Genomic DNA, 26,154 nt, shown 5'->3' with positions numbered 1-26,154 from the left:
GCCGGACCCGACCAGCATGTTGATGTCGCCGCCGGTGTTATTGGTACCGCGCGTCGGGTTGGTGTGGATCAGAATTGGCATGGACGCCGCAGCCTGCATCAGGATTGCTCCTGTGCGGTTCATCTGCAGGCGCTTGTCAGCCTCGTCGTAGCCCTGTCTCAGGCCCGCGCCAGACTTCATGCTCACGCTGCCGCTGTTGCCAGATACGCCTCCAGCAGCAGTCGCGAGGGTCATCGCGCCACTGTTGGTTGCGGTGCCAACACCTGTCGTGATGGTCACCTCGCCGCCAGTGCTAGCGCCCGCGCCTGCAGTCAGTGACATCGCACCACCGGCGCCACCAGTGTTATTGGCTGCACCAGCTGTGATTGCCACTGCGCCGCCAGAAGCGTTGACCGCGGTAGCCTTACCAGCCGTCAGCGTCATGGCGCCGCCGTTGCCGGTGTCGCCCTCGCCCACCAACAGGCTGATATCGCCGCCGTTGCCGCCCGTGGCGGCGCCAGTGGTGATAGACACGTCTCCAGTCGCACCAGCTGTTGCCGAGTCTCCAGTGGCAAGCTCAATGCTGCCACTGTTCCCAGTTGTGCCACCACCAGCACCGGTCTTGATGCTCATGGCGCCACTGTTGCCATTGGTGCCTGCAGCAGCAGTGGCGAGCGTCATCGTGCCGCTGTTGGTTGCGGTGCCGACACCTGTCGTGATGGTCACGGCGCCGCCGGTGCCAGCGCCCTCGCCAGCAGTCAGTGACATAGCACCACCAACTGCCGATGCCGCAGTGGTCTTCCCAGCGGTCAGCGTCATGGCGCCACCAGTGCCCGTGTCGCCATCGCCGACAGTCACAGTGATTGCACCCCCAGCGCCGCCAGTTGCCTTGCCTGTTTCAATGTCGACTGTCCCACTGGCCCCTGCAGTGCCACTGTTTTCGGTCCTCATGACCAGTGCACCGCTCGTTGCATCATCACTTCTGCCGGTGAGCAAGATCACAGAACCACCCTCCCCAGCGCTTGACGATCCGCCGCGGATCTCCACATTACCGCCGCGGCCTTGCGAGTCAGTGCTGCTCGTCGCACCGCCCGTCACGACCACCGCGCCGCCAACGCCGCCCGACGACAGACCGCCGCTCACCTCGACAGCGCCACCCAAGCATTTCTGGGTGCAACCTCCAAGCACAGCAGTGCGCTGGTCAGAAGATACATCGAGCGAGCTGCACAGGAAATGCGTGGAGTTCTTAGTCGTGCAGCCGTGCAGCACAGCCTCGTACATCGCCACAGTGACGTTCAGGCCGCCGCACTCGTAGTAGTCCAGATCGCAGTCGGTCGTGCCACCAGCAAAACCGCCGGTCACCTTCACCACTCCGCCCCGGCCACCCACGGTATTGTTGTTTCCACCAGCCATGAGTGTCAGGAAGCCTCCTCTGTGGCGAGCGTCCACGGTGTCGCCGGACGTCAGCGTCATGTTGCCGCCGTGCCCGGTGTCGCCAGACCCGACCAGCATGTTGATGTCGCCGCCGGTGTTATTGGTACCGCGCGTCGGGTTGGTGTGGATCAGAATTGGCATGGACGCCGCAGCCTGCATCAGGATTGCTCCTGTGCGGTTCATCTGCAGGCGCTTGTCAGCCTCGTCGTAGCCCTGTCTCAGGAGCAGCGCAGACTGGTCGCGGGCACCGTGGGAGGCATTGTTGTTCTTGCCACCGATGGTGATGTACTCAGCCTCCCAAGGACCGATCTCAATCCACTGGTCACTGCCGCCCTGGCCCGCGTCAAGAGTCAGCGTGCTCGTGGGGGTAGCAGACGCATCTTCGGAGTCCAGACCCGTGATCTTTGGCACACGCGTCTCTTCCTGGATGACCAGGTCCTGCTCTTGGCTCACGTGCACGCGCTCTGCGTACGTGTCCTGGAACACCATGCTGTTTGTCGACACGAAGCTGCCGTGCACAGTCAGATCACCAAAAACATCTGTGCGCACAGTCTTGGATCCGCTGCGGCCAATCCTGACGTAGGATGCACTTGTGGGAGCAATGCGAATCATGCCCTCCTTGGACTCCTCGTGGGTGCCGCTCTCGCCCGCGTCGAGGATCAAGTCGCCGCCGGTGCCGGTTTCGGACGAGCCGCCCTGCAGGATCAGCGCGCCGCCGTCGCCCGAGTAGCTGTTGCCACCAGACACCGCCACGTCGCCACCCCTGCCACCAACGGCCTTGCCACCTCTGATTTCAACTCGGCCTCCGTCGCCAGCCGAGCTGCCCTCAGCGTTGCCCGCCATCATGACGAGCTCGCCGCCAGAGCCTTCCTGGGCGCTCGTGCCGGCGCCAGATGTGATGAACACACCGCCGCCCTTCTTCGAGTCGGCGTGGCTCTCGCCAGCTTTTATCACCACAGCTCCGCCGTTCTCGGTGTCGCCAGATCCCACCAGCAGGTTCACGTCCCCGCCAGCGCCGGTCATCGCCGACCCCGTGGCCAGCGTGATCCCGCCGCTGTCTCCGACCGCGGATGCACCGGTCTCGACGCTGATCTCGCCGCTCACGCCGTCGTTGCCGCTCGTCTCCGTACGCACCAGCACCTCACCACTTGAGCGCTGCGCGCTGCGGCCGCTCGACAACAAAACTGCGCCACCGCTGCCAAGTGCAGCTGTGCCACCACGGACCTCCACGTTACCGCCGCGAGCGTACGGGTCGGTGCTGCTCGTCGCACCGCCCGTCACGACCACCGCGCCGCCCACACCGCCCTGTGCCGCACCGCCGCTCACCTCGACAGCGCCACCCAAGCATTTCTGAGTGCAACCTCCAAGCACAGCAGTGCGCTGAGCTGTGGTCACCTCCATGGTGCCGCAAAGGAATGCCGAAGAAGCCGCGGTGCCAGCGTCGGCCGTGCAGCCGTGCAGCACAGCCTCGTACATCGCCACAGTGACGTTCAGGCCGCCGCACTCGTAGTAGTCCAGATCGCAGTCGGTCGTGCCACCAGCAAAACCGCCGGTCACCTTCACCACTCCGCCCCGGCCACCCACGGTATTGTTGTTTCCACCAGCCATGAGTGTCAGGAAGCCTCCTCTGTGGCGAGCGTCCACGGTGTCGCCGGACGTCAGCGTCATGTTGCCGCCGTGCCCGGTGTCGCCGGACCCGACCAGCATGTTGATGTCGCCGCCGGTGTTATTGGTACCGCGCGTCGGGTTGGTGTGGATCAGAATTGGCATGGACGCCGCAGCCTGCATCAGGATTGCTCCTGTGCGGTTCATCTGCAGGCGCTTGTCAGCCTCGTCGTAGCCCTGTCTCAGGAGCAGCGCAGACTGGTCGCGGGCACCGTGGGAGGCATTGTTGTTCTTGCCACCGATGGTGATGTACTCAGCCTCCCAAGGACCGATCTCAATCCACTGGTCACTGCCGCCCTGGCCCGCGTCAAGAGTCAGCGTGCTCGTGGGGGTAGCAGACGCATCTTCGGAGTCCAGACCCGTGATCTTTGGCACACGCGTCTCTTCCTGGATGACCAGGTCCTGCTCTTGGCTCACGTGCACGCGCTCTGCGTACGTGTCCTGGAACACCATGCTGTTTGTCGACACGAAGCTGCCGTGCACAGTCAGATCACCAAAAACATCTGTGCGCACAGTCTTGGATCCGCTGCGGCCAATCCTGACGTAGGATGCACTTGTGGGAGCAATGCGAATCATGCCCTCCTTGGACTCCTCGTGGGTGCCGCTCTCGCCCGCGTCGAGGATCAAGTCGCCGCCGGTGCCGGTTTCGGACGAGCCGCCCTGCAGGATCAGCGCGCCGCCGTCGCCCGAGTAGCTGTTGCCACCAGACACCGCCACGTCGCCACCCCTGCCACCAACGGCCTTGCCACCTCTGATTTCAACTCGGCCTCCGTCGCCAGCCGAGCTGCCCTCAGCGTTGCCCGCCATCATGACGAGCTCGCCGCCAGAGCCTTCCTGGGCGCTCGTGCCGGCGCCAGATGTGATGAACACACCGCCGCCCTTCTTCGAGTCGGCGTGGCTCTCGCCAGCTTTTATCACCACAGCTCCGCCGTTCTCGGTGTCGCCAGATCCCACCAGCAGGTTCACGTCCCCGCCAGCGCCGGTCATCGCCGACCCCGTGGCCAGCGTGATCCCGCCGCTGTCTCCGACCGCGGATGCACCGGTCTCGACGCTGATCTCGCCGCTCACGCCGTCGTTGCCGCTCGTCTCCGTACGCACCAGCACCTCACCACTTGAGCGCTGCGCGCTGCGGCCGCTCGACAACAAAACTGCGCCACCGCTGCCAAGTGCAGCTGTGCCACCACGGACCTCCACGTTACCGCCGCGAGCGTACGGGTCGGTGCTGCTCGTCGCACCGCCCGTCACGACCACCGCGCCGCCCACACCGCCCTGTGCCGCACCGCCGCTCACCTCGACAGCGCCACCCAAGCATTTCTGGGTGCACCCTCCAAGCACAGCAGTGCGCTGAGCTGCGGTCACCTCCATGGTGCCGCAAAGGAATGCCGAAGAAGCCGCGGTGCCAGCGTCGGCCGTGCAGCCGTGCAGCACAGCCTCGTACATCGCCACAGTGATGTTCAGGCCACCGCACTCGTAGTAGTCCAGATCGCAGTCGGTCGTGCCACCAGCAAAACCGCCGGTCACCTTCACCACTCCGCCCCGGCCACCCACGGTGTTGTTGTTTCCACCAGCCGTGAGTGTCAGGAAGCCTCCTCTGTGGCGAGCGTCCACGGTGTCGCCGGACGTCAGCGTCATGTTGCCGCCGTGCCCGGTGTCGCCGGACCCGACCAGCATGTTGATGTCGCCGCCGGTGTTATTGGTACCGCGCGTCGGGTTGGTGTGGATCAGAATTGGCATGGACGCCGCAGCCTGCATCAGGATTGCTCCTGTGCGGTTCATCTGCAGGCGCTTGTCAGCCTCGTCGTAGCCCTGTCTCAGGAGCAGCGCAGACTGGTCGCGGGCACCGTGGGAGGCATTGTTGTTCTTGCCACCGATGGTGATGTACTCAGCCTCCCAAGGACCGATCTCAATCCACTGGTCACTGCCGCCCTGGCCCGCGTCAAGAGTCAGCGTGCTCGTGGGGGTAGCAGACACATCTTCGGAGTCCAGACCCGTGATCTTTGGCACACGCGTCTCTTCCTGGATGACCAGGTCCTGCTCTTGGCTCACGTGCACGCGCTCTGCGTACGTGTCCTGGAACACCATGCTGTTTGTCGACACGAAGCTGCCGTGCACAGTCAGATCACCAAAAACATCTGTGCGCACAGTCTTGGATCCGCTGCGGCCAATCCTGACGTAGGATGCACTTGTGGGAGCAATGCGAATCATGCCCTCCTTGGACTCCTCGTGGGTGCCGCTCTCGCCCGCGTCGAGGATCACGTCGCCGCCGGTGCCGGTTTCGGACGAGCCGCCCTGCAGGATCAGCGCGCCGCCGTCGCCCGAGTAGCTGTTGCCACCAGACACCGCCACGTCGCCACCCCTGCCACCAACGGCCTTGCCACCTCTGATTTCAACTCGGCCTCCGTCGCCAGCCAAGCTGCCCTCAGCGTTGCCCGCCATCATGACGAGCTCGCCGCCAGAGCCTTCCTGGGCGCTCGTGCCGGCGCCAGATGTGATGAACACACCGCCGCCCTTCTTCGAGTCGGCGTGGCTCTCGCCAGCTTTTATCACCACAGCTCCGCCGTTCTCGGTGTCGCCAGATCCCACCAGCAGGTTCACGTCCCCGCCAGCGCCGGTCATCGCCGACCCCGTGGCCAGCGTGATCCCGCCGCTGTCTCCGACCGCGGATGCACCGGTCTCGACGCTGATCTCGCCGCTCACGCCGTCGTTGCCGCTCGTCTCCGTACGCACCAGCACCTCACCACTTGAGCGCTGCGCGCTGCGGCCGCTCGACAACAAAACTGCGCCACCGCTGCCAAGTGCAGCTGTGCCACCACGGACCTCCACGTTACCGCCGCGAGCGTACGGGTCGGTGCTGCTCGTCGCACCGCCCGTCACGACCACCGCGCCGCCCACGCCGCCCGACGACAGACCGCCGCTCACCTCGACAGCGCCACCCAAGCATTTCTGGGTGCACCCTCCAAGCACAGCAGTGCGCTGAGCTGCGGTCACCTCCATGGTGCCGCAAAGGAATGCCGAAGAAGCCGCGGTGCCAGCGTCGGCCGTGCAGCCGTGCAGCACAGCCTCGTACATCGCCACAGTGATGTTCAGGCCGCCGCACTCGTAGTAGTCCAGATCGCAGTCGGTCGTGCCACCAGCAAAACCACCGGTCACCTTCACCACTCCGCCCCGGCCACCCACGGTGTTGTTGTTTCCACCAGCCGTGAGTGTCAGGAAGCCTCCTCTGTGGCGAGCGTCCACGGTGTCGCCGGACGTCAGCGTCATGTTGCCGCCGTGCCCGGTGTCGCCGGACCCGACCAGCATGTTGATGTCGCCGCCGGTGTTATTGGTACCGCGCGTCGGGTTGGTGTGGATCAGAATTGGCATGGACGCCGCAGCCTGCATCAGGATTGCTCCTGTGCGGTTCATCTGCAGGCGCTTGTCAGCCTCATCGTAGCCCTGTCTCAGGAGCAGCGCAGACTGGTCGCGGGCACCGTGGGAGGCATTGTTGTTCTTGCCACCGATGGTGATGTACTCAGCCTCCCAAGGACCGATCTCAATCCACTGGTCACTGCCGCCCTGGCCCGCGTCAAGAGTCAGCGTGCTCGTGGGGGTAGCAGACACATCTTCGGAGTCCAGACCCGTGATCTTTGGCACACGCGTCTCTTCCTGGATGACCAGGTCCTGCTCTTGGCTCACGTGCACGCGCTCTGCGTACGTGTCCTGGAACACCATGCTGTTTGTCGACACGAAGCTGCCGTGCACAGTCAGATCACCAAAAACATCTGTGCGCACAGTCTTGGATCCGCTGCGGCCAATCCTGACGTAGGATGCACTTGTGGGAGCAATGCGAATCATGCCCTCCTTGGACTCCTCGTGGGTGCCGCTCTCGCCCGCGTCGAGGATCACGTCGCCGCCGGTGCCGGTTTCGGACGAGCCGCCCTGCAGGATCAGCGCGCCGCCGTCGCCCGAGTAGCTGTTGCCACCAGACACCGCCACGTCGCCACCCCTGCCACCAACGGCCTTGCCACCTCTGATTTCAACTCGGCCTCCGTCGCCAGCCAAGCTGCCCTCAGCGTTGCCCGCCATCATGACGAGCTCGCCGCCAGAGCCTTCCTGGGCGCTCGTGCCGGCGCCAGATGTGATGAACACACCGCCGCCCTTCTTCGAGTCGGCGTGGCTCTCGCCAGCTTTTATCACCACAGCTCCGCCGTTCTCGGTGTCGCCAGATCCCACCAGCAGGTTCACGTCCCCGCCAGCGCCGGTCATCGCCGACCCCGTGGCCAGCGTGATCCCGCCGCTGTCTCCGACCGCGGACGCACCGGTCTCGACGCTGATCTCGCCGCTCACGCCGTCGTTGCCGCTCGTCTCCGTACGCACCAGCACCTCACCACTTGAGCGCTGCGCGCTGCGGCCGCTCGACAACAAAACTGCGCCACCGCTGCCAAGTGCAGCTGTGCCACCACGGACCTCCACGTTACCGCCGCGAGCGTACGGGTCGGTGCTGCTCGTCGCACCGCCCGTCACGACCACCGCGCCGCCAACGCCGCCCGACGACAGACCGCCGCTCACCTCGACAGCGCCACCCAAGCATTTCTGGGTGCACCCTCCAAGCACAGCAGTGCGCTGAGCTGCGGTCACCTCCATGGTGCCGCAAAGGAATGCCGAAGAAGCCGCGGTGCCAGCGTCGGCCGTGCAGCCGTGCAGCACAGCCTCGTACATCGCCACAGTGATGTTCAGGCCGCCGCACTCGTAGTAGTCCAGATCGCAGTCGGTCGTGCCACCAGCAAAACCGCCGGTCACCTTCACCACTCCGCCCCGGCCACCCACGGTGTTGTTGTTTCCACCAGCCGTGAGTGTCAGGAAGCCTCCTCTGTGGCGAGCGTCCACGGTGTCGCCGGACGTCAGCGTCATGTTGCCGCCGTGCCCGGTGTCGCCGGACCCGACCAGCATGTTGATGTCGCCGCCGGTGTTATTGGTACCGCGCGTCGGGTTGGTGTGGATCAGAATTGGCATGGACGCCGCAGCCTGCATCAGGATTGCTCCTGTGCGGTTCATCTGCAGGCGCTTGTCAGCCTCGTCGTAGCCCTGTCTCAGGAGCAGCGCAGACTGGTCGCGGGCACCGTGGGAGGCATTGTTGTTCTTGCCACCGATGGTGATGTACTCAGCCTCCCAAGGACCGATCTCAATCCACTGGTCACTGCCGCCCTGGCCCGCGTCAAGAGTCAGCGTGCTCGTGGGGGTAGCAGACACATCTTCGGAGTCCAGACCCGTGATCTTTGGCACACGCGTCTCTTCCTGGATGACCAGGTCCTGCTCTTGGCTCACGTGCACGCGCTCTGCGTACGTGTCCTGGAACACCATGCTGTTTGTCGACACGAAGCTGCCGTGCACAGTCAGATCACCAAAAACATCTGTGCGCACAGTCTTGGATCCGCTGCGGCCAATCCTGACGTAGGATGCACTTGTGGGAGCAATGCGAATCATGCCCTCCTTGGACTCCTCGTGGGTGCCGCTCTCGCCCGCGTCGAGGATCACGTCGCCGCCGGTGCCGGTTTCGGACGAGCCGCCCTGCAGGATCAGCGCGCCGCCGTCGCCCGAGTAGCTGTTGCCACCAGACACCGCCACGTCGCCACCCCTGCCACCAACGGCCTTGCCACCTCTGATTTCAACTCGGCCTCCGTCGCCAGCCAAGCTGCCCTCAGCGTTGCCCGCCATCATGACGAGCTCGCCGCCAGAGCCTTCCTGGGCGCTCGTGCCGGCGCCAGATGTGATGAACACACCGCCGCCCTTCTTCGAGTCGGCGTGGCTCTCGCCAGCTTTTATCACCACAGCTCCGCCGTTCTCGGTGTCGCCAGATCCCACCAGCAGGTTCACGTCCCCGCCAGCGCCGGTCATCGCCGACCCCGTGGCCAGCGTGATCCCGCCGCTGTCTCCGACCGCGGATGCACCGGTCTCGACGCTGATCTCGCCGCTCACGCCGTCGTTGCCGCTCGTCTCCGTACGCACCAGCACCTCACCACTTGAGCGCTGCGCGCTGCGGCCGCTCGACAACAAAACTGCGCCACCGCTGCCAAGTGCAGCTGTGCCACCACGGACCTCCACGTTACCGCCGCGAGCGTACGGGTCGGTGCTGCTCGTCGCACCGCCCGTCACGACCACCGCGCCGCCCACGCCGCCCGACGACAGACCGCCGCTCACCTCGACAGCGCCACCCAAGCATTTCTGGGTGCACCCTCCAAGCACAGCAGTGCGCTGAGCTGCGGTCACCTCCATGGTGCCGCAAAGGAATGCCGAAGAAGCCGCGGTGCCAGCGTCGGCCGTGCAGCCGTGCAGCACAGCCTCGTACATCGCCACGGTGATGTTCAGGCCGCCGCACTCGTAGTAGTCCAGATCGCAGTCGGTCGTGCCACCAGCAAAACCGCCGGTCACCTTCACCACTCCGCCCTGGCCACCCACGGTGTTGTTGTTTCCACCAGCCGTGAGTGTCAGGAAGCCTCCTCTGTGGCGAGCGTCCACGGTGTCGCCGGACGTCAGCGTCATGTTGCCGCCGTGCCCGGTGTCGCCGGACCCGACCAGCATGTTGATGTCGCCGCCGGTGTTATTGGTACCGCGCGTCGGGTTGGTGTGGATCAGAATTGGCATGGACGCCGCAGCCTGCATCAGGATTGCTCCTGTGCGGTTCATCTGCAGGCGCTTGTCAGCCTCATCGTAGCCCTGTCTCAGGAGCAGCGCAGACTGGTCGCGGGCACCGTGGGAGGCATTGTTGTTCTTGCCACCGATGGTGATGTACTCAGCCTCCCAAGGACCGATCTCAATCCACTGGTCACTGCCGCCCTGGCCCGCGTCAAGAGTCAGCGTGCTCGTGGGGGTAGCAGACGCATCTTCGGAGTCCAGACCCGTGATCTTTGGCACACGCGTCTCTTCCTGGATGACCAGGTCCTGCTCTTGGCTCACGTGCACGCGCTCTGCGTACGTGTCCTGGAACACCATGCTGTTTGTCGACACGAAGCTGCCGTGCACAGTCAGATCACCAAAAACATCTGTGCGCACAGTCTTGGATCCGCTGCGGCCAATCCTGACGTAGGATGCACTTGTGGGAGCAATGCGAATCATGCCCTCCTTGGACTCCTCGTGGGTGCCGCTCTCGCCCGCGTCGAGGATCACGTCGCCGCCGGTGCCGGTTTCGGACGAGCCGCCCTGCAGGATCAGCGCGCCGCCGTCGCCCGAGTAGCTGTTGCCACCAGACACCGCCACGTCGCCACCCCTGCCACCAACGGCCTTGCCACCTCTGATTTCAACTCGGCCTCCGTCGCCAGCCAAGCTGCCCTCAGCGTTGCCCGCCATCATGACGAGCTCGCCGCCAGAGCCTTCCTGGGCGCTCGTGCCGGCGCCAGATGTGATGAACACACCGCCGCCCTTCTTCGAGTCGGCGTGGCTCTCGCCAGCTTTTATCACCACAGCTCCGCCGTTCTCGGTGTCGCCAGATCCCACCAGCAGGTTCACGTCCCCGCCAGCGCCGGTCATCGCCGACCCCGTGGCCAGCGTGATCCCGCCGCTGTCTCCGACCGCGGATGCACCGGTCTCGACGCTGATCTCGCCGCTCACGCCGTCGTTGCCGCTCGTCTCCGTACGCACCAGCACCTCACCACTTGAGCGCTGCGCGCTGCGGCCGCTCGACAACAAAACTGCGCCACCGCTGCCAAGTGCAGCTGTGCCACCACGGACCTCAACATGACCGCCGCGAGCGTACGGGTTAGTGCTGTTCGTCGCACCGCCCGTCACGACCACCGCGCCGCCAACGCCGCCCTGTGCCGCACCGCCGCTCAACTCGACAGCGCCACCCAAGCATTTCTGAGTGCACCCTCCAAGCACAGCAGTGCGCTGAGCTGCGGTCACCTCCATGGTGCCGCAAAGGAATGCCGAAGAAGCCGCGGTGCCAGCGTCGGCCGTGCAGCCGTGCAGCACAGCCTCGTACATCGCCACAGTGATGTTCAGGCCGCCGCAGTCGTAGATCGTCAGGTCACAGTCAGAAGTGGCCATGCTATAACCGCCAGCTATCTTAGCGGATCCTCCTTTACCATTGACGGTGTCATCGTTGTCACCAGCTGTCAACGTCAGATCGCCTCCAGCTGGTGGGGTTGAAGTCAGTCTGCCGTATACCGTGACGTCGCCGAAGAACTCTGTAGGGACGATGTGCTCAGTGCTGCCGATGGTGACGATCGTAGCCCGCGTCGGTGCGACGCGAATTAGACCCTCCATTGAAGTATTTGCCGTGCCACTGAAACCCGCATCAACAATCACATCACCGCCAGTACTGAGATCCGAAAATCCGCCGGTCAACAGCAGAGAGCCACCCTCCCCAGCGCTTGACGATCCGCCGCGGATCTCCACATTACCGCCGCGGCCTTGCGAGTCAGTGCTGCTCGTCGCACCGCCCGTCACGACCACCGCGCCGCCAACGCCGCCCGACGACAGACCGCCGCTCACCTCGACAGCGCCACCCAAGCATTTCTGGGTGCAACCTCCAAGCACAGCAGTGCGCTGGTCAGAAGATACATCGAGCGAGCTGCACAGGAAATGCGTGGAGTTCTTAGTCGTGCAGCCGTGCAGCACAGCCTCGTACATCGCCACAGTGACGTTCAGGCCGCCGCACTCGTAGTAGTCCAGATCGCAGTCGGTCGTGCCACCAGCAAAACCGCCGGTCACCTTCACCACTCCGCCCCGGCCACCCACGGTGTTGTTGTTTCCACCAGCCGTGAGTGTCAGGAAGCCTCCTCTGTGGCGAGCGTCCACGGTGTCGCCGGACGTCAGCGTCATGTTGCCGCCGTGCCCGGTGTCGCCGGACCCGACCAGCATGTTGATGTCGCCGCCGGTGTTATTGGTACCGCGCGTCGGGTTGGTGTGGATCAGAATTGGCATGGACGCCGCAGCCTGCATCAGGATTGCTCCTGTGCGGTTCATCTGCAGGCGCTTGTCAGCCTCATCGTAGCCCTGTCTCAGGAGCAGCGCAGACTGGTCGCGGGCACCGTGGGAGGCATTGTTGTTCTTGCCACCGATGGTGATGTACTCAGCCTCCCAAGGACCGATCTCAATCCACTGGTCACTGCCGCCCTGGCCCGCGTCAAGAGTCAGCGTGCTCGTGGGGGTAGCAGACACATCTTCGGAGTCCAGACCCGTGATCTTTGGCACACGCGTCTCTTCCTGGATGACCAGGTCCTGCTCTTGGCTCACGTGCACGCGCTCTGCGTACGTGTCCTGGAACACCATGCTGTTTGTCGACACGAAGCTGCCGTGCACAGTCAGATCACCAAAAACATCTGTGCGCACAGTCTTGGATCCGCTGCGGCCAATCCTGACGTAGGATGCACTTGTGGGAGCAATGCGAATCATGCCCTCCTTGGACTCCTCGTGGGTGCCGCTCTCGCCCGCGTCGAGGATCACGTCGCCGCCGGTGCCGGTTTCGGACGAGCCGCCCTGCAGGATCAGCGCGCCGCCGTCGCCCGAGTAGCTGTTGCCACCAGACACCGCCACGTCGCCACCCCTGCCACCAACGGCCTTGCCACCTCTGATTTCAACTCGGCCTCCGTCGCCAGCCGAGCTGCCCTCAGCGTTGCCCGCCATCATGACGAGCTCGCCGCCAGAGCCTTCCTGGGCGCTCGTGCCGGCGCCAGATGTGATGAACACACCGCCGCCCTTCTTCGAGTCGGCGTGGCTCTCGCCAGCTTTTATCACCACAGCTCCGCCGTTCTCGGTGTCGCCACATCCCACCAGCAGGTTCACGTCCCCGCCAGCGCCGGTCATCGCCGACCCCGTGGCCAGCGTGATCCCGCCGCTGTCTCCGACCGCGGATGCACCGGTCTCGACGCTGATCTCGCCGCTCACGCCGTCGTTGCCGCTCGTCTCCGTACGCACCAGCACCTCACCACTTGAGCGCTGCGCGCTGCGGCCGCTCGACAACAAAACTGCGCCACCGCTGCCAAGTGCAGCTGTGCCACCACGGACCTCCACGTTACCGCCGCGAGCGTACGGGTCGGTGCTGCTCGTCGCACCGCCCGTCACGACCACCGCGCCGCCAACGCCGCCCGACGACAGACCGCCGCTCACCTCGACAGCGCCACCCAAGCATTTCTGGGTGCACCCTCCAAGCACAGCAGTGCGCTGAGCTGCGGTCACCTCCATGGTGCCGCAAAGGAATGCCGAAGAAGCCGCGGTGCCAGCGTCGGCCGTGCAGCCGTGCAGCACAGCCTCGTACATCGCCACAGTGATGTTCAGGCCGCCGCACTCGTAGTAGTCCAGATCGCAGTCGGTCGTGCCACCAGCAAAACCGCCGGTCACCTTCACCACTCCGCCCCGGCCACCCACGGTGTTGTTGTTTCCACCAGCCGTGAGTGTCAGGAAGCCTCCTCTGTGGCGAGCGTCCACGGTGTCGCCGGACGTCAGCGTCATGTTGCCGCCGTGCCCGGTGTCGCCGGACCCGACCAGCATGTTGATGTCGCCGCCGGTGTTATTGGTACCGCGCGTCGGGTTGGTGTGGATCAGAATTGGCATGGACGCCGCAGCCTGCATCAGGATTGCTCCTGTGCGGTTCATCTGCAGGCGCTTGTCAGCCTCGTCGTAGCCCTGTCTCAGGAGCAGCGCAGACTGGTCGCGGGCACCGTGGGAGGCATTGTTGTTCTTGCCACCGATGGTGATGTACTCAGCCTCCCAAGGACCGATCTCAATCCACTGGTCACTGCCGCCCTGGCCCGCGTCAAGAGTCAGCGTGCTCGTGGGGGTAGCAGACACATCTTCGGAGTCCAGACCCGTGATCTTTGGCACACGCGTCTCTTCCTGGATGACCAGGTCCTGCTCTTGGCTCACGTGCACGCGCTCTGCGTACGTGTCCTGGAACACCATGCTGTTTGTCGACACGAAGCTGCCGTGCACAGTCAGATCACCAAAAACATCTGTGCGCACAGTCTTGGATCCGCTGCGGCCAATCCTGACGTAGGATGCACTTGTGGGAGCAATGCGAATCATGCCCTCCTTGGACTCCTCGTGGGTGCCGCTCTCGCCCGCGTCGAGGATCACGTCGCCGCCGGTGCCGGTTTCGGACGAGCCGCCCTGCAGGATCAGCGCGCCGCCGTCGCCCGAGTAGCTGTTGCCACCAGACACCGCCACGTCGCCACCCCTGCCACCAACGGCCTTGCCACCTCTGATTTCAACTCGGCCTCCGTCGCCAGCCAAGCTGCCCTCAGCGTTGCCCGCCATCATGACGAGCTCGCCGCCAGAGCCTTCCTGGGCGCTCGTGCCGGCGCCAGATGTGATGAACACACCGCCGCCCTTCTTCGAGTCGGCGTGGCTCTCGCCAGCTTTTATCACCACAGCTCCGCCGTTCTCGGTGTCGCCAGATCCCACCAGCAGGTTCACGTCCCCGCCAGCGCCGGTCATCGCCGACCCCGTGGCCAGCGTGATCCCGCCGCTGTCTCCGACCGCGGACGCACCGGTCTCGACGCTGATCTCGCCGCTCACGCCGTCGTTGCCGCTCGTCTCCGTACGCACCAGCACCTCACCACTTGAGCGCTGCGCGCTGCGGCCGCTCGACAACAAAACTGCGCCACCGCTGCCAAGTGCAGCTGTGCCACCACGGACCTCAACATGACCGCCGCGAGCGTACGGGTTAGTGCTGTTCGTCGCACCGCCCGTCACGACCACCGCGCCGCCCACGCCGCCCTGTGCCGCACCGCCGCTCAACTCGACAGCGCCACCCAAGCATTTCTGAGTGCACCCTCCAAGCACAGCAGTGCGCTGAGCTGCGGTCACCTCCATGGTGCCGCAAAGGAATGCCGAAGAAGCCGCGGTGCCAGCGTCGGCCGTGCAGCCGTGCAGCACAGCCTCATACATCGCCACAGTGATGTTCAGGCCGTCACAGTCGTAGATCGTCAGGTCACAGTCAAGAGTTGCCATGCTATAACCGCCAGCTATCTTAGCGGATCCTCCCTTACCATTGACGGTATCATCGTTGTTACCGGCTGTCAACGTAAGGTCTCCTCCACCTGGTGGGGTTGAAGCAAGTCTGCCGTATACCGTGACGTCGCCATAGAACTCCGTAGGGACGATGTTCTCAAAGCTGCCAACGGTAACAATCGTCGCCCTGGTCGGTGCGACGCGAATTAGACCTTCCTTCGTAGTATTCGACGTGCCACTGAAACCCGCATCAACAATCACATCACCGCCAGTACTGAGATCCGAAAATCCGCCGGTCAACAGCAGAGAGCCACCCTCCCCAGCGCTTGACGATCCGCCGCGGATTTCCACATTACCGCCGCGGCCTTGCGAGTCGGTGCTGCTCGTCGCACCGCCCGTCACGACCACCGCGCCGCCCACGCCGCCCGACGACAGACCGCCGCTCACCTCGACAGCGCCACCCAAGCATTTCTGGGTGCACCCTCCAAGCACAGCAGTGCGCTGGTCAGAAGAAACAAAAGTCGAGTTGCACAGGAAATGCGTAGCATTGATAGTCGAGCAGCTGTGCAGCACAGCCTCGTGCATCGCCGCAGTGATGTTCAGGCCGCCGCACTCGTAGTAGTCCAGATCGCAGTCGGTCGTGCCACCAGCAAAACCACCGGTCACCTTCACCACTCCGCCCCGGCCACCCACGGTGTTGTTGTTTCCACCAGCCGTGAGTGTCAGGAAGCCTCCTCTGTGGCGAGCGTCCACGGTGTCGCCGGACGTCAGCGTCATGTTGCCGCCGTGCCCGGTGTCGCCGGACCCGACCAGCATGTTGATGTCGCCGCCGGTGTTATTGGTACCGCGCGTCGGGTTGGTGTGGATCAGAATTGGCATGGACGCCGCAGCCTGCATCAGGATTGCTCCTGTGCGGTTCATCTGCAGGCGCTTGTCAGCCTCGTCGTAGCCCTGTCTCAGGAGCAGCGCAGACTGGTCGCGGGCACCGTGGGAGGCATTGTTGTTCTTGCCACCGATGGTGATGTACTCAGCCTCCCAAGGACCGATCTCAATCCACTGGTCACTGCCGCCCTGGCCCGCGTCAAGAGTCAGCGTGCTCGTGGGGGTAGCAGACACATCTTCGGAGTCCAGACCCGTGATCTTTGGCACACGCGTCTCTTCCTGGATGACCAGGTCCTGCTCTTGGCTCACGTGCACGCGCTCTGCGTACGTGTCCTGGAACACCATGCTGTTTGTCGACACGAAGCTGCCGTGCACAGTCAGATCACCAAAAACATCTGTGCGCACAGTCTTGGATCCGCTGCGGCCAATCCTGACGTAGGATGCACTTGTGGGAGCAATGCGAATCATGCCCTCCTTGGACTCCTCGTGGGTGCCGCTCTCGCCCGCGTCGAGGATCACGTCGCCGCCGGTGCCGGTTTCGGACGAGCCGCCCTGCAGGATCAGCGCGCCGCCGTCGCCCGAGTAGCTGTTGCCACCAGACACCGCCACGTCGCCACCCCTGCCACCAACGGCCTTGCCACCTCTGATTTCAACTCGGCCTCCGTCGCCAGCCAAGCTGCCCTCAGCGTTGCCCGCCATCATGACGAGCTCGCCGCCAGAGCCTTCCTGGGCGCTCGTGCCGGCGCCAGATGTGATGAACACACCGCCGCCCTTCTTCGAGTCGGCGTGGCTCTCGCCAGCTTTTATCACCACAGCTCCGCCGTTCTCGGTGTCGCCAGATCCCACCAGCAGGTTCACGTCCCCGCCAGCGCCGGTCATCGCCGACCCCGTGGCCAGCGTGATCCCGCCGCTGTCTCCGACCGCGGACGCACCGGTCTCGACGCTGATCTCGCCGCTCACGCCGTCGTTGCCGCTCGTCTCCGTACGCACCAGCACCTCACCACTTGAGCGCTGCGCGCTGCGGCCGCTTGACAACAAAACTGCGCCACCGCTGCCAAGTGCAGCTGTGCCACCACGGACCTCCACGTTACCGCCGCGAGCGTACGGGTCGGTGCTGCTCGTCGCACCGCCCGTCACGACCACCGCGCCGCCCACGCCGCCCGACGACAGACCGCCGCTCACCTCGACAGCGCCACCCAAGCATTTCTGGGTGCACCCGCCGAGAACTGCAAAATATTGCTCAGAGCTGACTTGCATGGTGCCGCACAGGTAGGTGACATTTTCGACACTCGTCATCGTAGAAAAGTCACTCGTGCAGCCGTGGAGGACGGCCTCGTATACCGCCACGTTGACTGCGATTCCGGAGCAAACGTAGTCTGTTAAGTCGCAACTTTTGTTCCCTTGGGCCAATCCGCCGTCAATCTTAATCACACCACCCCTTCCGCCAGTGCTGTTTGCACCAATGCCTGCGGCGATGTTGACGCTTCCTCCGGGCATATCCTCATCGGAGGTTAAACCCGCTTTCACGGTCACGTTTCCGCCCACGCCCACGTCGCCACGGCTCACGAAGATGGTCAGATTACCTGCGCGGCCCTCCAGCGCGCGGCCAGTCCCGATGGTCAGGTCCCCGGCGTCGGCATAGTTTGCGGCACCGGCAAAGAGGTTCATGCTTCCTCCTCGCCCCTGCGTGCCGAGACCAGCCATGAGCGTGACATTACCGGCATTTGCGCCCATGGTGTTGGCTCCTCTCAACACGAGCGTCCCACCTGTGACGTTTACGGTATCTGCCTTGTGGATGATGTACTCGCCGGGACTCGCGGTGCCGAGCTGAACCTGACCCTTGATCGATATTGTGTCCGTCTGGCTGTCGCCCAGCGTGACATCCTGCAATACGTTCATATTGGACTCAAAGTTCACCCCTCCCGTGACCGTCATCTTGTTCTCCAGCAGGAAGGATCCGTCGGTGTTCTCCTCCTCTGTATCGTTGTCCTCTATCCTGAACCCTGTGCACGGATGCTTGCCGGTCCACATCTTGGTGAACGCGGTCACCTTGAATGTCGCGGTGGCCGCGCCGTAAACCGCGATGTAGTACGTTCCAGCCTCAGGACGTTCGATCACGATGACGTCCTCCTTGAGCCCCGTCTCCTCGGACTTCCACGAGTGATACCCATGACTTCTGGTCGGGTTCCTCAAAGTCTTCGAGATGTACAGATCAGGGTTGCCGTCCAGTGCATGGAGCCTGAACGTCACCGCCTGCGCCGCCTCCGTGCAGCGCAGATGCAACTTATAGTACTTATAGTTGCCTAAACCGACCATGCCAGATCGGGACACGAGCTTCTCCAGCAGCGTGCCTGCGTTTGAGAGGGAAGTAGGGTGAGGGCAAAACGTGGGAAAAGCGTGTTGTTAGGAATATCGGTTGCGGCGCGCGCGGCCGCGATGACGCGCTTCGGTCCCACCGATGGGTTCAAGGGACCAGCGGTTTTGACGCAGTGATTGCGTTGAGCCCGACGAAGCGCCGGAAAATTCGATCGCGTTGCTAACTCCGCCGCGCCGCTCGTGAAAGCCCGTCGTCGCCCGCCGGAAAGTCGACGCCCGCCCGCGAAAATAAGGCAACAACGGGTTCGACTGGCAAGGAGCGTACCTGCTCGTGCGGTCCCGATGAGCGCCATGATCAGGATTATCACAGTCCTCCATGACGACGCGAATCTACTCGCAGCGTATCGAGTGTACCTCAACGCCTTGACCTGGCGTCGGACACCCTTGGGAGAGCCCGGCCGATCCTCCCCGGGGCCGGCAATCATTTCTGCAGTCGGCGCCGAGCAGCAGCAGGGTCCAGCCGGGTCCGATGTGCTCCTGTCCCGGGGCCTCTTCAGTCTGCACCGAGAGGCCAGTTCTCGTCTCTTATCGATTACCGTCTTCGAGTACGGTATGTTCGAGGTTAAACAATTAGCAATCGCCTCCTTGCGCCGATCGCATTGCGCGCAGCGCCGACGGGGAGGGTCCGAAAGTCGATCGGAATGGAACTGGGCGGGAAAATAACATCGAGCTTCGTTCAATATATTGTGGAAGGAAAGTCATACGACCTTCATACTTGAGACCTATGGGTAATCAACATCGATTAACGCTAACTAGTCGCCAGGCATCCCAAGAAATTTTGTCCCTCTCGCCTTCTTCGGATTGGCGACAACAGTGCGACAGCTGGAGCGCTGTCCACATCCGGTCCGCGCGTGATCGGTCTCACCGACGAGGGCGCAAGAGTTCACGGTTCGACTGCGAGGGTAACGCGATACGTTCACGAGAGCTCGAATCGGTCGACGGTAGATCGGGCTCGGGATCTTGAGCGCGGACCCGCGGAAAAATGCCCACCGGTAGGGCCAAAATGCCTAGAACCTCAACCCCCGCCCGCCCCGCCGCGTCTCGACCCCCGTCCCGCCTCGGAGCTGACCATCCCGTTTCTCACTCACCACGACATCGCAGGTGGCGGCCGCGGCGAAGATGAAGGGCGCAAAGACGCTACGGGCGGTGGCGCCGAGGCCCACGCGCGTTACAGGCAGTACGAGTACCGAGCGGTGAGTTTGCGCACCGGGCAACCCCGCCGCCGTAATCCAATCTCCTCCCGCCCCTCCATCCGCTCGCGTTCGCTGACCGCCCGTCTTTGTTTCCGACCCCGCGCAGAACGCGAGCCTCGTGCTCACGACCGATAACAAGGACCGCGTGACCGGCGAGCCCACCGGCGAGCCCGAGACGCTCTGGGGTCGCATCAAGCCCGGCCAGTTCGGCGACCGAGTGCACCGCGACAAGCCCGCCGAGCTCGAGGATCGCAAGAAGCGCGCGCGAGAGAGGCGTAAGGGCGGGATGGACCAGGACGATCTGGACGCCCTGAACGCTCGACGCAAGAAGGGCAGGGCCCAGGCCATGTCCAGCGTGCTCACTGCTGACGCCGACGGGTCCTACCGCCCGAAGACGAGGGAGACCAGGGCTGCGTACGAGGCACTCCTGGGAATGATCCAGGGCCAGTTTGGAGACCAGCCGCAGGACGTGCTCAGGGGCGCCGCCGATGAGGTCCTCGAGGTACTGAAGGACGACCACAAGACAGACCCGGAGAGGAAGAAGGACGTCGAGGCCCTGATGGGTGCGACGAGCAGCGAGAAGTTTGCTCAGTTTGTCGCCGTCGGTAAGCTCATCACCGATTTCAACCCGGGCGGCGGCCCCGGCGAGGGCGACGTTGTCCCCGGCGATACGCTCGATGACGACATCGGCGTGGCCGTCGAGTTCGAGGAGGAGGAGGAGGACAACGATGAGGACAACGAGCTGGACGAGGTCCTGGAGGCGAGCGACGTGGAGGAGGATGACGAGGGCGCCGGGGAGGAGGCTGAGTTTGGCCGCGGCGTGCAGGGTATGGACGTCGGCGGCGACGACGGCGAGGAGTACGACGAGGACATCGTGAAACCCTCGGACATCGACGCCTACTGGCTCCAGCGGCAGGTGGCCGCGGCTTTCGGGTACACCGACTCGGACGCGGCCGAGTCGTCCAAGATGGCGGAGGAGGTGCTCGCCGCGTTGGGATGCGAGACGGATGACGAGCGCGCGTGCGAGAACCGGCTCGTGCTCCTCCTCGACTACGACAAGTTCGACCTCATCAAGAAGCTTCTCAAGTCCCGCGCGCGTGTGGTATGGTGCACCCGACTGGCGCGCGCGCAGGACGACGACGAGAAGGCGCACATCATGGAACAGATGAGCGCCAGGCCCGAGGCGGCGGCGGTGCTGGACCTGATGCGACAGACGGGCGAGCGCGCGTCGGCAAAGGCGAGGCAGTCCGCGATGGAGGCTAAGATTCGCGAGGAGGCTAGGCGTCTGCGCGGCGAGGTGGCGGCCGACGTGGCCGACACTGGCGTAGGAGCCGTGGCCGCTGGGCGCAAGCTGCTCGAGCTGGATGCCCTGGCATTTGCCGCGGGATCCCACTTCATGTCTAACAAGCGGTGCGAGCTGCCCCCGGGATCCTACCGCAGCGCCAAGAAGGGCTACGAAGAGGTTCACATCCCCGCGCTAAAGCCCAAGGCTTTCGCGGACGGCGAGGTCCTCCGCACCATCGAAGAGCTTCCCAAGTGGGCGCAGCCTGCGTTTGCTGGAATGAAGTCCCTGAACAGGGTGCAGAGCCAGGTGTACAACACGGCAATGCTGTCGCCGGAGAACATGCTCCTGTGCGCCCCCACGGGTGCGGGCAAGACTAACGTGGCGATGCTGACCATCCTCCACGAGATCGGCCTGCACCGCAAGCCAGACGGAACTATCGACACGTCCGCGTTCAAGATTGTCTACGTGGCCCCCATGAAGGCGCTCGTGGCAGAGATGGTGGGTAACCTTGGAAACCGCCTCAAGCCATATGGGATCAACGTCAGGGAGCTCACCGGCGATGTATCCCTGAGCCGATCCCAGATTGACGACACGCAAGTAATCGTCACCACCCCAGAGAAATGGGATATTATCACCCGCAAATCCGGTGACAGGACGTACACGCAGCTGGTTCGTCTGCTCATCATCGACGAGATTCACCTCCTCCACGACAGCCGCGGTCCTGTGCTGGAGTCCATCGTGGCGCGCACAGTTCGCCAGGTGGAGACGACGCAGGAGATGGTCCGCCTGGTCGGACTGTCGGCGACGCTGCCGAACTTCGAGGACGTCGCCGCGTTCCTCCGTATCAACCCTTCCAAGGGCCTGTTCGTGTTTGACAACAGCTTCCGCCCGTGCCCCTTGCAGCAGCAGTTCATCGGCGTTACCGTGAAGAAGCCCCTGCAGAGGTTCCAGGTGATGAACGAGATCTGCTACGAGAAAGTTCTCGAGAACGCGGGCAAGTCGCAGACGATTATCTTCGTGCACAGCCGTAAGGAGACGGCAAAGACCGCCAAGGCGATGCGCGACACCGCGCTGGAGACCGATCAGCTCGCCAGGTTTTTGAAGGAGGACAGCGCAAGCCGCGAGATTCTTATCACCGAGGCGGAGCAATGCCGCTCCGCGGACCTTCGCGACCTACTCCCCTACGGCTTTGCCATTCACCACGCCGGCATGACCCGCGCTGACCGCACATTGGTCGAGGAGCTGTTCGCGGACGGTCACGTGCAGGTGCTGGTGAGCACCGCGACGCTAGCGTGGGGTGTGAACCTCCCGGCGCACACCGTGATAATCAAGGGGACGCAGATGTACAACCCGGAGAAGGGCGGATGGGACGAGCTGAGCTTCCAGGACGTGATGCAGATGATGGGTCGCGCCGGTCGTCCCCAGTTCGATACTTTCGGCGAGGGTATCATCATCACCCAGCACAGCGAGCTGCAGTACTACCTGTCCCTGCTCAACCAGCAGCTTCCGATTGAGTCACAGTTTGTGAACAACCTCGCGGATGCGCTCAATGCGGAGGTGGTCCTCGGTACGGTGCAGGACTCGAGGGACGCGGTGAACTGGCTCGGTTATACCTACCTTTACGTCCGGATGCTGAGGAACCCCAATTTGTACGGAGTTGGCATCGATGCGCTGGAGGATGATCCTACGCTGGAGATGCGCCGCGCAGACCTCATCCACACCGCTGCGACGCAACTTGACAAGGCGGGCCTGTGCCGATACGACAGGCGCAGCGGTCACCTGCAGGCCACCGACCTGGGCCGCATCGCAAGCCATTACTACATCAGCCACGGGACCGTGAAAGCGTTCAACGAGCACCTCAAGCCCACGATGGGAGACATCGAACTGTGCCGCCTGTTTGCCCTCGCTGAGGAGTTTAAATACGTCTCTGTGAGGGAGGAAGAGAAACTGGAACTCGCTAAACTTGCCGAGCGCGTCCCCATTCCGGTGAAGGAATCCATCGAAGAGCCGACAGCAAAGATCAATATCCTGCTGCAGGCTTACATTAGTGGCATGAAACTCGAAGGTTTCGCGCTTATGGCTGACATGGTGTACGTCACTCAGTCGGCAGGGCGCATCCTGCGATGTATCTTTGAGATTGTTCTCAAGCGCGGCTGGGCGCAGCTTGCGGATAAGGCTCTGGCACTGTGCAAGATGGCAGCGAGGCGGACGTGGGGCAGCCAGACGCCGCTGCGCCAGTTCAAGGGGATTCCTCACGACATCCTCATTAAGGTTGAGCGCAAGGATCTGGCATGGGAGCGATACTACGACCTCTCATCGCAGGAGATTGGCGAGCTGATCCGCTTCCCCAAGATGGGCAAGGCGATTCACAAGTTTGTACACCAATTCCCTCGCCTCGAGCTCAGCGCGCATGTCCAGCCCATCACCCGATCGGTGCTGAAGGTGGACCTAACCCTGACCCCGGACTTTCAGTGGGACGAGAAGGTGCACGGGTACGTACAGGGCTTCTGGATCATCGTCGAGGACAACGACGGCGAGATGATCCTGCACCACGAGTTCTTCCTGCTCAAGCAGGTGAACGCCGAGGAGGACCACGCGGTTTCATTCACCATCACCCTGCTCGACCCCTTGCCGCCCCAGTACTTTGTGCGTGTGGTGTCCGACAGTTGGCTTGGTTCGGAGACGATCATCCCGGTCAGCTTCAAGCACCTGCTGCTGCCTGACAAGCACCCACCGCCCACGGAGCTGCTCGACCTGCAGCCCCTGCCGGCGTCGGCATTGAAACAAGATGGGTTCGACGTTCTCTACGCGCCGCGGATCAAGCACTTCAACCCGGTGCAGACCCAGGTGTTCCAGTGCTTGTACAACACCGACGATAACGCGTTGATCGGTGCACCCACAGGCAGTGGCAAGACGGTCTGCGCCGAGTTTGCCATCCTGCGCATGCTAAACAAGCTCAACAAGAACGAAGCCGACGTCGTGCGATGCGTATACATGGCCCCAACGCCTGAGTTGGCGCGCGAGCGTGTGCAGGACTGGAGCGCGAGGCTCGGCGACAAACTCGGATTGCGCGTGGTATCCCTAACTGGCGAGACCGCGACGGATCTGAAGCTGCTCGAGAAGGGCCAAGTGGTCATCGCCACGCCGCAACAGTGGGATGTGATCAGCCGCAGGTGGAAGCAGAGGAAAAACGTGCAGAACGTCTCGCTCTTCATTGCGGATGAACTCCATTTGATCGGTGGCGCCGTGGGACCAACCATGGAAGTGGTCACGAGCCGCATGAGGTACATCAGCTCCCAACTCGAAAAACCGATTCGTATCGTCGGTCTTTGCACTTCGCTCGCGAATGCGAGGGACCTGGGCGAGTGGATTGGCGCGTCGTCGCACGGCCTCTTCAACTTTGCCCCGGGTGTCAGGCCGGTGCCCCTCGATATCCGCGTAACCGGCATCGACATTGTGAACTTTGAAGCACGCATGCAGGCGATGGCCAGACCCGTGTACAGCGCCATCTGTCAGCACGCGCCGGGCGGCGAACCCTCCATCGTGTTTGTGCCCACGCGCAAGCACGCAAAGCTGGCTTCACTCGACCTGCTCACATTTGCTGCCGCGGATGGGAAGCCCCAAAAGTTCCTCGCGTGTGATCCCGAGGACCTCGCGCCTCACATCGGCAAGATCTCGGATTCCGCCGTGCGACATGCACTGGGTTTCGGTGTCGCGCTTCTCCACGAGTCTATGGACTCCGATGAGCGCGAGCTGGTGGAGCGGGTGTTTTCATCTGGCGCAGCGACTGTGCTAGTGGTCACTGCACCACTTGCGTGGGGTCTCACCGCTTCGTGCAAGCTGTCGGTGATCATGGGCACACAGTACTACGACGCCGGCGGCGCCGCGTCTGCCGACTACCCCGTCACTGATCTCCTCGCGATGATGGGTCGCGCGGCGAGGCCATTGCACGACGACCACAGTGTGTGCGTCTTGCTGTGCCATGCGCCCAGGAAGGAGTACTACAAGAAATTCCTGTACGAACCCTTCCCTGTTGAGTCCCACCTCGATCACTTCCTTCACGATCACATGGCGGCAGAGATCGTGACGCGAACCATCGAGACGAAGCAGGACGCGGTCGACTATCTGACCTGGTCGTTCTATTACCGTCGACTGAGCCAGAACCCGAACTACTACAACCTCACTGGGGTGACTCACAGGCACCTCTCTGACGCGCTCTCGGAGCTGGTGGAGTCAACCCTCGGCGACCTTGAGGCGAGCAAGTGCATCAGCATCGAAGACGACATGGACGTGGCGCCTCTTAACTTGGGTATGATCGGGTCGTACTATTACATCTCTTACACCACGATCGAGCTCTTCGCCGCTTCTCTCACGGCGAAGACCAAGCTCAAGGGCTTACTCGAGATCGTGGCTGGTGCGACTGAGTTTGAAAAGTTTGCTGTGCGCCCCGGTGAGTCGAACATTCTCCGTCACGTGCTGAACCACTCCGCCGTGACGCTGGATAATAGGCGCACGACCGACCCACATGTCAAGGTCGCGGCGCTCATGCAGGCCCATTTTGGCCGCATGAAGCTCAATGGCGACCTGACCAATGACCTGAAGGCTATCCTCCCTGAGGCGGCGAGGTTGCTGCAGGCGATCGTCGATGTCATCTCCTCATCTGGCTGGCTCGCCCCCGCGCTCGCGGCGATGGAGCTCAGCCAGATGCTGGTTCAAGGAATGTGGGACAAAGACAGTCCGCTGCTTCAGCTGCCACACGTGGACAAGGATTGCGCCGCTCGCTGCGCCGAGGCTGGCATTGAGAGCGTCTACGATTTGGTCGACATTGAGGACGACGACAAGCGCGCGGAGCTCCTGCAGATGACGGACGCGCAGATGGGTGAAGTTGCGGAGGCGTGCAATCGCTACCCAAACATCGAGGTGAACTATGAGGTGGTCAACGCGGATGAGGTGGAGGCGGGGGACAGCGTGGAGATGGTCGTGTCGCTGGAGCGCGAGATGGACGACGACGGCGAGCTTGGCGCTGTTGTGGCACCGCGGTACCCCAAGAAGAAGGACTCCGAGAGTTGGTGGCTTGTGGTTGGCGACGCCAAGAAAGGGACGTTGTCGGCCATCAAACGCGTCAACCTCGGGCGTAAGCAGAAGGTGAAACTCGAGTTCCAGGCGCCTTCAGAACCCGGGAACGTCGACTACACGCTTTTCTTCATGTGCGACTCGTACCTGGGTTGCGACCAAGAATACGAGTTCACTCTGAATGTGCAGGAGGCACAGTCTGGCTCTGAGTCTGGGTCTGAAGAGGACGCCATGGACGAGTAAGGCTTAACGCATAACACTGTTCAAAGATAGGTTTTTATAGGAAACTCATGACGCTCCTCGCTGCTTGTCCTCCTTGTGGAAAAAAAAAAGGCCAAGGAC

The 26,154-nt window shown here is 63.2% G+C and overlaps 2 protein-coding genes across 2 annotated transcripts; one reads left to right on the top strand and one right to left on the bottom strand.

The window, feature by feature from the left end:
• Window positions 1-175: 175 nt before the first annotated feature.
• Window positions 176-18,686, bottom strand: MICPUN_63191 (predicted protein; the record flags this gene model as incomplete). The annotated part of the gene is made up of 2 exons (XM_002508948.1): window positions 176-18,236; window positions 18,527-18,686. Coding segments are annotated over 2 exons (18,221 nt in total), but the record flags the coding sequence as incomplete, so codon positions are not given.
• Window positions 18,687-19,800: 1,114 nt separating this feature from the next.
• MICPUN_98172 (predicted protein) lies at window positions 19,801-26,055 on the top strand (the record flags this gene model as incomplete). The annotated part of the gene is made up of 2 exons (XM_002509189.1): window positions 19,801-20,699; window positions 20,736-26,055. The coding sequence occupies 2 exons, from the start codon at window positions 19,801-19,803 to the stop codon at window positions 26,053-26,055; spliced, it is 6,219 nt and encodes a 2,072-aa protein (XP_002509235.1).
• Between the last annotated feature and the right edge of the window lie 99 nt (window positions 26,056-26,154).

Source organism: Micromonas commoda, chromosome 12 (genome assembly GCF_000090985.2).
Source record: "Micromonas commoda chromosome 12, complete sequence".
NCBI lineage: Eukaryota > Viridiplantae > Chlorophyta > Mamiellophyceae > Mamiellales > Mamiellaceae > Micromonas > Micromonas commoda.
Note: the sequence above shows the minus strand (reverse complement) of the source record. Positions and strands in the feature narration are given on the sequence as shown.